Consider the following 13,998-nt stretch of genomic DNA (forward strand, 5'->3'; position numbering starts at 1 on the left):
AATGTGTGTGTGTGTATGTGTTGTGTTCTCTTTTGAGGAAAGGAATGCTATCGCTCTTAGTGCAACAGATAACAGAGGTGTGATGCAGGCAGGAGGACAGTGAAATCATTCGCCTAGACATCACCACCCACTCAGTGCAGCTGATGAAGAGGTGAAGACAAGACCTGCTCGAATCCTGCTGTTCATCACTGAGTAAAGTTCAGCCTTGAAATAATGAAAAATAGACCTTTGCCATCAACCTATTATTAAGCATCAATAGATTTCACATTCAACTTTTTCCTTAAATAGTCAGTCCCAAAAAAAAAAAAAAATCACACTAATATTCCTTGGAATGCTTTCCGGTTTGATAATGACATGGCATCATTTGGAAAAACTCCTGGAAAACCACAATGTTACTTTCTGTTCAGATTTGCATTATTTTTCACCAAGATCTTATAGACAAGTTGTAACTTGACATTATGCGCATCAGATCCCGACCCCCTGCAAATGCTTTTGAGTTATTCTTCAATGGTTTTTCTGTGTTATTTTTCCCTTTGTTGTGGCACACTGTACTAAATCAATAATCATTTTGCTTCATTCCATTTCATTTTGTTAACAGAATTGTTCTACCGCTGTGGATGGCAATCAAAGAAATCATCTTTTTGCCATACAGCATTGTGGGCATGCACAAAATTTACACGTATCAACAATAACATACAACATGTCTGTAGAGATCTTTTTGGGTTCGAGTCTAGGCTTTGTGGTGGCCAACCCATGTATACCCTGGCATTGTCACCTTGACATCAGAGAAGAATACACTGTACAAAGAAAATAACTGAACCAATTTAATTGAATCGCTTCAATTGGTAACAAGTAATTCAATTAAGTTTATTCAAATTAATTTATTAAGTTGGGTTAACATTACAAATTTAAGTCAGTCTTACTCAAATGATTTAGTTTACTTTAAATACAGAAGTAAACTAATAAAGGATATTTTATTTATTTATTTTTTTGGCTCAGGCTGGCTTTATTTGAGAGTACTTAGTAATAAAAGAGGGAGAAGACATGTGGCCAAGCTCATCAGGCCGTGAATCGAACTTGAGACGGCCATGTCGAGGGCGAAGGTCTCCTTGTGTTTGTTGTGCTCCTCCCCTGCATCACCACAGCCTGGTTGCTAGGGGATCTGTTCCTGGTGAAGCTTTTGTCATTATTTCAAATGTAGGACATTGAACTTAATTGTTTCACGTAAAGTCAAAGTAAAATGTTCTTTTAGATTAAAAATGTGTAACTTTTAAGTTAACTCAACACAAAACAGTAAGTTGTCATCATTAAACCAAAAGAATTAAGTGAGATTACTATAAATAAGTCCAGAACATGAACAACAGCCCAAATACACTTTTTAGAGTGTATTTGGGCATGGTGAATACATTCATTCACGGAATAACCTGGTCACTGTACATTCACGCGCTCCGCTAACCTCATTCTTTCTGCTTATCATGATGATGTTAATGAAATAAATGTTTTTTTCATCCATCCTGGTTTGTGAAAAGAATGAGCTGCTGTTTAGTGTCTGCTTTGACAAACAGGTCATATGAAGCCAAAGCCAATGTGTAAAAGTTAAGAGAGACTCATATCTTTGAGAAATCAGTAATGTTTTATTGCATTTGTGTGACTTTTCAATACGCCTTTGATTAAACTTCACGGAATATCAACACATTTAAAATCCAACTACAAAGTGGAACTTGATAACTGCCAAATAGCCAGAGGTTGTATTAACTCAGCAGTCAACTCGCCTCGATATCATCTGTCATGACACGTTAAAGAAACTTTAGCACAGTGTAGCCTCCTCAAAATCAAAACTAAGTTTATATTGCATTATATCTGGTGTAAAGTCAAACGTTTGTGGTGGGACAATGTTGCTCCTCACCAATGTTCTGTCACATGGTGTGACCGCAACTTCAGAAGTGCAAGATAAAACCCACCAGTAATGGCCTGTGGGAAGTGACGGCATATTTGAATCTATCACAAGTTCTGTTGTAAAAAAAAAAAAGAAAAAAAAAGTTGGAACCACTACAAATTTTCTCTGCATGCATCATTAGAGCATTCTGGAGTCATGAACTTATATCACATGTTGCATCTGTACACATCTGAGTTGATCTACAAATATGGAGACAAAAGCAAGGAGAACTAAAACTCTTTTACTGGAGCTATGTCCTGTGAAAGTGTTGGCTTCCCTCCCCCAAACGTGTTTCAGGTCATCAAATTATTGTTACAATTAGACAAAGAAAACTTGACTAAATATCACATATTGCTTTTTATAGATCTTTTAGCCTACTTTATGTTGCCAGACAGGTTCTATTTGTGTGATTTTTTCAGTTGATGAAATTGGATCAAAAATGTGTTTAGTCACAATTAATTCATGGCTTCAAATGAGGAAAAATTATATTTTCACTTAGAGCCAGGTTGATTTGAACAGCACAAAAATTCATGGCCAAATTCAGGGTTTCCCCCAGTGTATTGTACGCCTGGCGACCCGCCATGCTTTAATAGATTCCCCCCTTCCCCCCATTATTAGCAGAAACAAATTTGCTTTTGTTTCTACTGATAATGTGGATTGCTGCAATCAACAGTCAGGCAATTGGATCATTTGCACACCTGCTATAAACTCATTGCATCTCTGACAGTGCTGTCTACAATATATCCTATATTCATGTATCTTCTAGTGGTAGTAAAAGCAGCAAAAAACCCAAAAACTAACTATTATGCCCTGGACTTAAGATGAAATACATAAAATACAATATTCTTTGGTGTAATTCCAGTAAAAGTTACATTTATACTGCAGGCCAGAACACAGCTTGTTCGGATCCTCAGTTCTCTGTATCCCTTGGAAAGCTGGAAAAGCTCTGATTGAGGTGGGAATTAAAGATCCCCTATACTGGGGCCTCTGATGTTCCTATTACTTCCAAACTTTCCAAGCTTCTGGAAAATTGTAAAACAGCCGAAACATTGAGTTCCTTTCACAACAATCTTACAAGTGACTAAAAACCCACCTGTTTAGAGTTGCTTTTGAACCATAATAAATGAAAAACTAACATTTTGAGGTGTAATGACGGCATTTTGCAACGTTTCAAATGTTGACTATGTTCTATAACTTTGTATTTTTGTGTTTTTATTATATCGAGCACTTTGAACTTCCTTGTTGCTGAAATGTGCTATACAAATAAGCTTGATTGATTGATTGATTGATTACACATAGCTGTATGCTTTGTTCCTTACCATCTGATCCACCTCACCACCAGGGGCTAGCTGGCTTACAGCTTAGCTCCTCTGTTCACTCTCGAATCCAACAGATAGTCACTGGTGTAATCACACAAGACAGGCAGAAATCACCAGCAGGAGACCCGAGGTTTCCTGATGTCATGTGTACTTACTGACATACCTAGTCTCAGACAGAGCGTTTGGTATGGCCAAACAATGATTAGTAGGTCAGATTGGGTCCCCCATTCATGGCCATCATCATCTCCAACACGGGTGTTTAGGTTACTTACCAAGACGGATGAGTTCAGCTTTTCCTTCAATCGCTGCAAAAATGGTAAATGGCTTGGATTTGTAAAGCGCTATGTGACGCCGCAGCACTTCACTCTACATTCAGTCATTCACATATTCACACGCCGATGGTGGCAAGTTACTGGATTGTAGCCATAGCTGCCCTGGGACACCACTGGGTCCCTCTGACAGCCACCAGCAGGTATAGCAGAAGCCGGCTACCCACTCCTAACACTGTCACCACCATAACCCATAGAAGGAAGGAATCCTTCTGATCTGGATCGTATAGTTTGTAAGCAACTAAAAGAGTTGCTCCTTAAATTCAGCAATGTCCAATTTAGTGCTGAACTTGGATGGTTAGTGAGAACTCTGTCAGCAGCTGTTATTTAAGGCAGTAAAGGGCAACCGGAGACATATAGAGAAGAACACATGAAGGAATGCAGGACGGAGACCTTCAGCTATTGTGTCCTCGTACAATACGCGACTTCCTTCAGATGCCAGAAGCCACAAACAAACATACATTAATTTTGAATAGCAGGCAGCGAGGCACCAGGCCCACTTCCTCTGGAGATGTGGATAAGAAAGAGAAGCAGAGGGGAAAGGAGGAGGAGGGGGGGAGGCGTGTATAAATCACAGCCTCCCTCATATTTAGTTTCACTCCAGATCTCTGGATCCAAACAGCAGCTGGTTGGACTCTGTTTACTCAGCTCTCCTAGTTCATCCGTCTTTGCGTCAGTCTCCATTAGTTGTTTTTCTGAGATTGAAGTTATCGGCCTGGGCTGAGGCAAACTACAGACAACAGAAAGGCACTGTGGCTTGTGTCAGACACAAACTGTGTTCAGCAAATCCCTTCGGATCACCTGTGAAGTAGGGCATCAAGTGCCTTGTTCAAGGGCACTTCAGCAACACCTACCGCAGAGGAAAGAGGCGTCCGTCGCTTTACCGTCATTAAACCGTTTGTGAGTTTGCATCAAACTACCAACATCTACATTTGAAATCAGGTAAAATGTCTTCACCGCTCTTAAGCACCCTGTAGTCCAGAACTTTCTGAATTTGAAAACAAAAACATCCTCATCCCTCTTGTTGAGAGTGAAATACAGACAATTCAGAATTTTCCAGGCACTTACTGCCATTCTGATTGTTAACATAGTCACAATCAAGTGATAATGTTGCAATCAGGTGATTATGTTAACTTCAGTTGTAAAAATGTTATATGAAATATGACTTTAAAAAATGTATTCAATATTTAACGCCTTGAAATTGGGCTTTTTAAAAATAATTTTTAAAAAGAAAGTAGTTATGTCAAAAAGCTAATTTATTTCAGCAATGCAATTCTCAAAGGGAAACACAGTATGTAGCTTATTTAATGTAATTTTCAAACCTTTCTCTTACTATGATGTTTTTCAGCCTAAATAAAAACATGACATTAAGAGTAGAATATTACATTAGACCAATAAAAAAGCTTAATATTTGTGTGGTTAATAAAAAGTAAGTTATAAACCTTCTTGGAAATTTTAACTTATTTTAACTCAAAAAGTGTCTCTAATTAGAGAAACAAGCCTCATTGGAACACATGTTTTAATTTATTGAATTATTAGTAAGTGATTTCTTATATATGTTATTGAAAATTCAATTAATTGTCAGTTTGAAATGATTTCAAGTCTTAATAATTTTTTATTGCATATTAGCAGACAGAGGAAAAGTCATAGGTATGTATGTGGGTGTGTGTGTGTGTGGGTGCATGTGTTGGCGGGTGTGTGTGTGTGTGCGTGCTACAGGATGCAGAACAATACCAAGGGCTGGTAATGAACACACACATATATTGACACACAAAGGTCAAGCGAAAGTCTATACCAGGAAGTAATATTGTTATTAATGATGCTGGGAGCACTTGTGAAAGACATGAACACACACACACACACACACACACACACACGCCAACACGCCGTCTGTTTAAAGCTCTTATGGGTTCAGAAAAACAGGAAAGGAAGGGCATTAAAGTGGTTAAAAATGTGGAGTTCTGATTCATTGCTTTCTTCCAGGCATCATTTAAACATACTTTCTGCAGTAAATTCCAAGTTAAATGTTATCTTCCATTTTTTTCCCCTTCAGGAGTTAGTACCTTTTTTCCAATGAAATCACAGCAGCTAAATTGTAAATTGTAATAAAAAAGCTAATAAAAGTAATCGATGTAAAGAGTCCATTCAGAAAGAGATACAGAAAGCAAAGTCAGATCATGTCATTGAGGTCAACTGTGGCGCTTCGTAAAATGATAATTACGTTTAAAACAAATCGGCATGTCTGCTGAGAAATTTTAAGATGCTGTTTCTTTTATGGAATTAAATCCAGCTGGAGGAGATGGAAAGATTCTTTACTCAACTGTGTCTGCAACTTAAAACCTGAGAAAACAGGGTTTGTGAAGTTTTCTATTTTTGTGTCTTCATTTCTGTTTCTCTAAAAAAAACGACTTTTCTATGGCTAATTTCATTGAATTTGTAAAGAGATTAATACAATGCTTTACAGATACATATAGTCAGCTAACTAGTTAAAGAAATAAATACATAAAAGCAAATGGAAAATTGGACATAAGATGGCCAAAAATGTTATTTTCACTGTATGATCTTCTTTTCCAAGATAAATAATTGACATTTTTATGACCAAGAATTCACCTAAACAGCTACCTGAGATCTCTTTAAGATCTAAAATCTTTTTCAAGAGGAACAAGCATCAACATTACATCCAGATGTAATTAGCTTTAAAAGCATCAAAGCATAAAATAATAAAACAACTTAACTATCAAAAGTGATGGCAGTTAAAACTCTCTTTGTTTTTTAACAGTGTCTCAGAGTCACTTTCTGCCAATTTAGACTCTTGCTGAAAGTCATTCCAATACGTAAAGAATACGTTTGAAATACGTTTGTATGACGCTTAAATATATAAACAGTTTATATATTTAGTTTATATACTTATATATAAATTGTTTATATATTTAAGCGACTTGTAGTCAATTGTTTCATCCAGTACAACTTAATGGGTTTTACAATCGTTTATGCAGGATCTAAGTGGTAAACTCCAAAGTTTGCTTAATAAAGAGAATAAATACATGCAGGTCCTTTTAATTTAAAGAACACGAGAGGGCAGTGATACAGTGAAGGCTTTCTGTGTGTGTGTGTGTGCGTGCATGTGTGTGAGAGTGTGTCCAGTTTTCCGTCCCCAGAGGCAGACAGAGAGGGAGTGTGGGAACTGGAATGAGTCTAAACTAAGACTGGGCACAGACATTTTTATAAATGGGGTCAGGGCCAGAGTGGAGATGTAGTCAGTAGGGTTAAGATAATAGAAGAACACACACATACACACCCCCACACACACAACACAACATGAGTGCAATCTATACTTTTTCAGTGCCTTCTTCAATGTTTAATTTTAGAATTACTTATAAAGGTTGCAGGAGACAGTAAGATCTTCTGAATGACCTTTTATGCATCACGTTTGTTGTTCTCTGTATACATTATTATGTATAACTAAAACGGAAAATCTGCAACATAATCAAAATCACAGCCTTGTCTGAAGGCATGGAAGCTAAGACAATAGTTTGGGGTACCTTGACGCCCCATGTAACCCACCTGAACATTTTAAAACTGCTGTTTGTTCTCTCTTACTTTCCATCATCTTGTGTCTGCAGGTCAGCAGCTCAGCGGTCATCAGAAGGGTGAATTAAAAGCTCCACGCCCAGCTTGAGTCAGTCATGGCAGACTGGAGCCTTTTGGGAAACTTCCTGGAGGAAGTACAGGAGCACTCCACCTCTGTTGGCAAGGTATGACACGTCCAGGCACGCTGCGTACATCCACATGGAGCAGAACAACACTCTGACTACTGATAAACATTTACACCCTCAGAATAGAACATGTTTCTCCTGATTGTCCTGTTTATGTCCTGATCTGAAGTTTATGTCTGGGCAGATATAAGATAATGTTAATGCTGTTTAGTTTGTTTTACTGTGCAAAAATATGGAAATCATTAATTCTTGAAGGGAAACACATAACACAACACCTGTGTTGTATAATATGATAGTGATGCACAAGATTGTGTTTTCATTGAGTTAAGCTTAGTTTTTTTAAGTAGATAAAAAAAAGGAGAAAATTTGCTTAAATAGGTGTCATGGGGCAAATATTAGTATTGTAGTCCAGACCACCTAATTAGCAAACAAGCTGAGATAAGACAAAACCAACAGCAAGACAATACAAAGACTTTGAGGCCCAGTCCACATGTAGCCAGATATCTGGAAAAGAATTACATGTTTATGTATTCTGGTCTTTCTTCCACATGAACACTGTGCAGAAAAAACTAATTTTAGGGTTCGGCACATTCTAGTCTGTGACAAATAAAGTGCTATAAACCTCCAGGCGCCAAGTTTAATTCCTAACAGGAAGTTCTGGTTGTTTTACAGGGTTCTGTTTCACTGGCATAGGGTTTAACTTTGTGCTACACTGCCCCCTAGGGGTTTGGCATAATCCCAAAACGGATTAAAGCAGGCGTCAGCTCTCAACAAAGCACAGGCACTGAACCTGTTCTAGAATGAGAGTTCTTTCTGTGGAAACACGCTGTTGTATAAACAGAAAAACAACTATATGCACTGGAATATTTGTTTTCCTTTTTCCCCCCCTCGGGGCACAGGCATTAAACTCTTCAAAGTAAAATGACTTTATTGGTTGCACATGAATACGGCCAGGAGTTTTACTCTAAACTGAAGAGGAAACAGAATTTGTTGGTATGCTCTTGAGAAAATTAGAAAACTCATAAGTCCGAGTCCAAGATGATCAAGAATTTTACTAATGCTGAAGTACCACATCAGTAGCATGAATCAATAAATACATGTTAAATCGTTTCAGTGCTTTGTGGCTGATAAAGTTTTAAACCCCTACAATATTAACACTAGTTCACCTGTGAAAAGGAAGATGATGCTGCTTGAATTTCTGTTCTCACATCTAACAACATTCTTGTTAGCCTGTGTGTGCTAATAAAAAAAAAATTGTTTTTTGTTGCAACTTGGCTAAAATGACTCTTAATGTGTTACTGTGCCCCTTCACCCCTTCAGCTGCAACACTTCACATCCTGATAGTAATTAACATTTCTACCTGTTGTATTTGCCATGTTGTTTTGGCTTCCAAGCGTTTTCATATGGATTCTGCTTTTGATTCTCGCTCCTCAGGTGTGGCTGACCATCCTGTTTATCTTCCGCATCCTGGTGCTCGGGACGGCAGCCGAGTCATCATGGGGCGATGAGCAGGAAGACTTCAACTGTGACTCGGTGCAGCCGGGCTGCGAGAACGTCTGTTATGACCGAGCGTTTCCTATAGCACACATACGATACTGGGTAATAACCTGAACACTGAATCAAAGTTTGCTTTTACATCAATTAATATTAGGACTCTTACACATCCTAACCCACGTTCAGAAGCTGATTTGAAATTGAAGACAAATTATCTGCAATTATCCGTTCAAAGGGTCTGAACCCTTTGAGAAATGGTGTTGCCTCTGAAGTTTTGGCTATTGATTTTACCCAGTCGATGAAGTTTGCCTGTGACATGTAACGCGCCAGTAGGACTATATGAAGCTTACATTAAATTGCCTGTGCCATAGACAACCATCCTCCACTGCAAAGAGAGAATGAAGAAGCTTTTCATGTTAATTCAATATTTGGAAGGTGGCCAACATGGACCGAACGTTTCGTTCATTTCCTCAGCTGCCATTGCTAAAACCAAAGGCAGACGTCACCATTCACAACTCTTTTTGTTGGCTGATTGACCCAGTTAAAATTCTTACAGAATTTGAGAATGTGAGAAATCCCAGACTGTGCTGAAAGTCAGATTTGAATCGTGCTGAACTGCATAAGAAGGTAATGGCCAGGCTAGTTTGATGCCATAAATTCAAGGTGTGTTAAAAAGCATGAGCTTTAAAGATGTTTTCACATTTGTGATGATACAAGTATAAATATGTGTATGTGTGTACGACAAATGCAAAACTATGCAGAAATACTCCCGTTGTGCTTTGGCATTCATGGCCGTTGCCTTTTCAGGTGCTGCAAATTGTATTTGTTTCAACTCCGAGTCTAATCTACATGGGCCACGCCATGCACACGGTTCGCATGGAGGAGAAGAGGAGGAGCAGGGAGGAGGAGGAGGATGCGGGTGGAGGAGGGAAAGAGGAAGACAAAGGAGGAGGTGAAAGGGGAGGAGGTGGAAGAAACAAGCAGGGAAGGAGTGCTGAGAAGGATGAAGGAAAGGAAAAAGATGAAGGTTCGTCTGCAGGTCGCGTTCGGCTGAGAGGGGCCCTGCTGAAGACATACATACTGAGTATTCTGATCCGTACCATCCTGGAGGTAAAGCTTTACTGATTCTGCAGATTCTACTTTTAGCCTGGTAGACATCTGGAATCGCCCCACACAACTTTATACGTCCTCATAACCTTTTAAAGACATCTTTGATTTCTGAAAGCTTTTCTATAGACTTTGGCTGCTTTTTAAAATATGCGCCAATTCTCTATACTACTTGATCATGACTGCATGTTAAAAATCTTGGTCAAAACAAAGCATGTTTGATAAGCACTAGAAAATGAACGCCCATCGACTGAGCTTCAGGACCCACTCTTCTCATGCCTGACTCCAAAAAATCTGAAAGAGGCAGCAGCTCAGGGACAGAGTTCTCGGGGATAAAAAAAATATTTAGTGAAGCACTCTTTCTCTGGATAGAGCTTCACATGACCTGAACTGCCTTCAGGCCATCTGCATTGGTGGGTGTAATGTCTCTCGTTTTCCTCTTGACACCACTCTATGTTGATAACTTCACTTTCTGAAAGGACTGGCAAGAAATATTGCGATTTTAGACAATATTTTTTAAACTGTCAAAAAGTGTTTTTATTATTATTATTTCCAAAGCAGCCAGTGTTTAAAGAAAGTTCAAGCTGGAATCAAAGCTTTGAAAATGTTTTACTTCATTGGAAACAAAGCTTGAGTGTTTCTTTTCTGTCTAGGTAGTGTTTTTGTGTCTGCAGTACTTTCTCTATGGCATCTTCCTCCATCCTCTGTATGTTTGCAAGGTAAAAACAGAAATGATCAAAATCATCTCTTAAAGTCATATCCTCAAATCCTAACTTGAGTTTGTTTTCTTTTCCCCGAGGCGTTGCCATGTCCGCATCCAGTCAACTGTTATGTCTCCAGACCCACTGAGAAAAATGTCTTCATTGTGTTCATGTTGGCCGTTTCGGTCGTCTCCCTGGTGCTCAGCGTGCTCGAGCTGCATCACCTGGCATGGAGACACTGCTGCAGGTAGTGTAGTGGATATTTGAGGAAAACAGTCCTTTGGTTGGTCTGCATCTCTAAGCAACGCCCTAAAAAGGGTGTTCCCTAGCATGACATTTCCTTTAATCTTAGCTTTGCACACATGTGCTCTTTTTGTGTGTGTGTGTATATACGGACATGGAGATAGCTAAAAGCGACAGAGGAAAACACAGAATTATTTATTCTCAACAGGACTATAGAACTGGTGTGATGTGCTCCATCTTCCTGGTTTTAGTGAGAATGCCAGCAGCTGCGTTCTGGATCAGCTGCAGCTGTTTGAGTGATTTTTTTAGGCAGACCTGTGAAGACGCTGTTGCAGTAATCAATGCGACTAAAGATAAACTCATGGATGAGTTTCTCTAGATCTCGCTGAGACATTAGTCCTCTAATCCTGAAGATGTTCTTCAGGTGAAAAAGGCTGACTGTGTAACTGACTTGCTCTGTCTTTGTAACTGTCTTGTGGCTCTGAAGGTTCAGGTCTGAGTCAATCACTACACCCAGATTTTGGGGCTGATTGCTGGTTTTAGCTATAACAGGTGAAACTGTGCATTGACTCTAGATCGTTCATCTTTAGGTCCAAAGATAATAACTTCAGTTTTGTTTCTGTTCAGCTGGAGAAGGTTTTTGCACATCCACATCGGATAAAGCCTGGCATGGAGTATACAGGCTGCTTCTGACTGTAAAAACATAGTTTCAGTTCACAATGTTACAGTATCAAAATAACATTTCTGCTTTTAACTCAGGACAGCTGCTTTGAAGACTATTCAAGGCCATGTTGCACCCCAAGATAGTTTGGGTTAAATCATAGTCTTATACTTTATTGGTTCATGTTTATTGTCAACAGGAAATCTTAGCAGGAAGGAGTTTTCATTTGAAACTAACTCCTTTAACATTTCTACTGCAGGAAGTTCTTCTCCTCAAAGAGTGTCACGTCTGCTAACACCTCCATGGTCCGACAGATCTCCATGTCTCCACCTCGACCGTCAACCCCACCTCCTGATTTCAATCAGTGTGTGACTGGCTCCTCGCAATTCCTCCCGCTCCCCTTCCCTAACAACGGACTGGCCTCTCAGCAAAACTCCGAGAACATGGTGACGGAGAAGAGGGCCGCTGCAGTCGAGGAGGCAAACTTTCTCCACATTAATTATTATTCAACCAAATGGGAGAACTGTGGAGACGGCCAGATTCAAGACGGAGTGTACCTGAGTTCTGACAGTAACAGCTACAGTCCTGAGAGAAAAGACATGATGTGCCTCCAGATCCAGAGCAATGGCACAGATGGGCTGCTGCTGAAGGACAAGCGAAGATTCAGCAAAACCAGTGGAACAAGCAGCCGAACAAGAGCGGGCGATCTCTCAGTTTAGAAATCAAATCACAGATAGACTCCAGCTACAGTACCCTTTCAACAGGATTCATAACTCTTGACTTTTTTCTCACCCTCTTGTGATTCCATTGGCTTTACAATTGGGGATGTTGGATTAGGAAAATAAAGGCTTAAAGGCTTAAATGCCACTACTACAGTTAACTACAGTGATGATGTGTTGAAGTTGATGTACAATTTATGTGAATGTGTCAGAGCTGCTGGGTTTGATGAGAATCTTTGATAACTGTCCTGGTTACTGATTCACTGAAACCAGGACAGTTTCAGTGAATCTTGTCTTCAGACAGTAGCTACATTTCCACCATAAATGTGTCTAAATCTTTGTCTATTCTGCTAATGTAAAAAAAAAAAAAAAGACAATTTCTCAATTTCAATGTTTCCGTTAAATTAGAAATGAAATAAAAATCACATTAAGCTTGTTCACATGATAAGTCATTAAAAATCATAGCAACAATGGATGGAAACAATTACATGAGATATATTCATGTTTCAAACATGGCCCTAGTGCTGGTATCAGCTATCGCAGAAGACATCTGCGTTTTATTCAAGCTTCGGGCCAACAAGCACCTGATAGTTGGGAACAACTAGGTATGAGGCATTTTGAGGAAAGTGGTCAGTGATTTTACAGAAGAGCTATGGATTCAACACTTTGGAATGACACGACTTTGAGATGCTGTGAGAGCGCTGGTGGAGCCAGCTGCTCATTGTCTATATAGTAAAAGACAAGCTATCATTCTCCTGCCACTTCCTGTTGTCTTCTTTGTCATTTTAGCCAGTAGTAACATCTAGCTGTTGATTGCGTGAGTCATGTGATATAAATAAAGGGTTTTTTTCATTGCAGTTTCACAAAGTACCTCTATTTCAAGAGAGCCAAAAAAATCACCTGATTCTAGCACAAAACCTTTTATCAAAAAACATGCGATTTTGAGAAATTGTCGTATTTCCTCCAACATATTTTTGTACTTTCAATTTGCACTTTTCTATGGTTAATGGAAACACGCCTATTGATAGCCTCTCAAACGATTTCTGTAGTTCTTTTTAGACGAGGTGCTATGAAGTTATTAGTAGGTCCCTCATCTGTTGCACAAAACATAATATAAGCATGAGATTGTTGGTCACATAAACATATTGTTGGTGTGGGGGAAGCTAACAGCTAGCTACACATGTACCATCTGTTACACTTGGTGCTGTTTTCTTTTTAGATTTTGAAATAGTAATAATAGTATTGTTATTTGTTACTGCAGATCACTTGGAAATCATCAGTCTGTTCTAGCTATGCCGAGAATGGAGTAAATCATTAGATTTTGTATCAGTTGTACTACAGCATACTTTGGTAAAATAAAAACCTTTGCTCTATCCTTCACTTCGTACAGAGGGTTTGGACCCTCCGCTGTTGAGAAATGATTGCTTGTTGGAGGTGTGGAAATTTTAAACAACTGTATCTGATTTGACCCCATCACTAACGCTTGGCCGTGACGTATGTAATGCACCAATTCAAAATTGCTTACCAGGAATTATGATGTAAACAACCGTCCCTCTCTGCAAAGAGAGAAGTGCCAAGCTGAATCTTTGCTAGCAATAAAAAATCTTACATTTTCAATTTGTTAAAACTTTAATTGCATAATACTTGAAAACATTTCCCACACAAAGTTAATGACTTTGTTCAATTAGATACAAGGTCAGCTGGTGTAAGTGCACACTGGAACATGAACACTATTCAGCTGGACAAAACAGTTCCAAACTTAACACTGGTCTG

General features: G+C 39.0%; 1 protein-coding gene across 2 annotated transcripts; it reads left to right on the forward strand.

Annotated features, from left to right (window-relative positions):
* Positions 1 to 4,197: 4,197 nt before the first annotated feature.
* Positions 4,198 to 13,605, forward strand: LOC102225057 (gap junction alpha-5 protein-like). 2 transcript variants are annotated; one of them, XM_005814610.2, is made up of 7 exons: positions 4,198 to 4,526; positions 7,208 to 7,339; positions 8,735 to 8,899; positions 9,602 to 9,904; positions 10,555 to 10,620; positions 10,701 to 10,849; positions 11,766 to 13,605. In XM_005814610.2, the coding sequence occupies exons 2-7, from the start codon at positions 7,271 to 7,273 to the stop codon at positions 12,223 to 12,225; spliced, it is 1,212 nt and encodes a 403-aa protein (XP_005814667.1). In that variant the 5' UTR covers positions 4,198 to 4,526; positions 7,208 to 7,270; the 3' UTR covers positions 12,226 to 13,605. The 2 variants fall into 2 exon arrangements, with proteins under 2 accessions (XP_005814667.1, XP_023183746.1); XM_023327978.1 differs by having other exon boundaries at positions 4,198 to 4,484.
* The last annotated feature ends 393 nt before the right edge of the window (positions 13,606 to 13,998 follow it).

Source organism: Xiphophorus maculatus, chromosome 22, assembly GCF_002775205.1.
Source record: "Xiphophorus maculatus strain JP 163 A chromosome 22, X_maculatus-5.0-male, whole genome shotgun sequence".
NCBI lineage: Eukaryota > Metazoa > Chordata > Actinopteri > Cyprinodontiformes > Poeciliidae > Xiphophorus > Xiphophorus maculatus.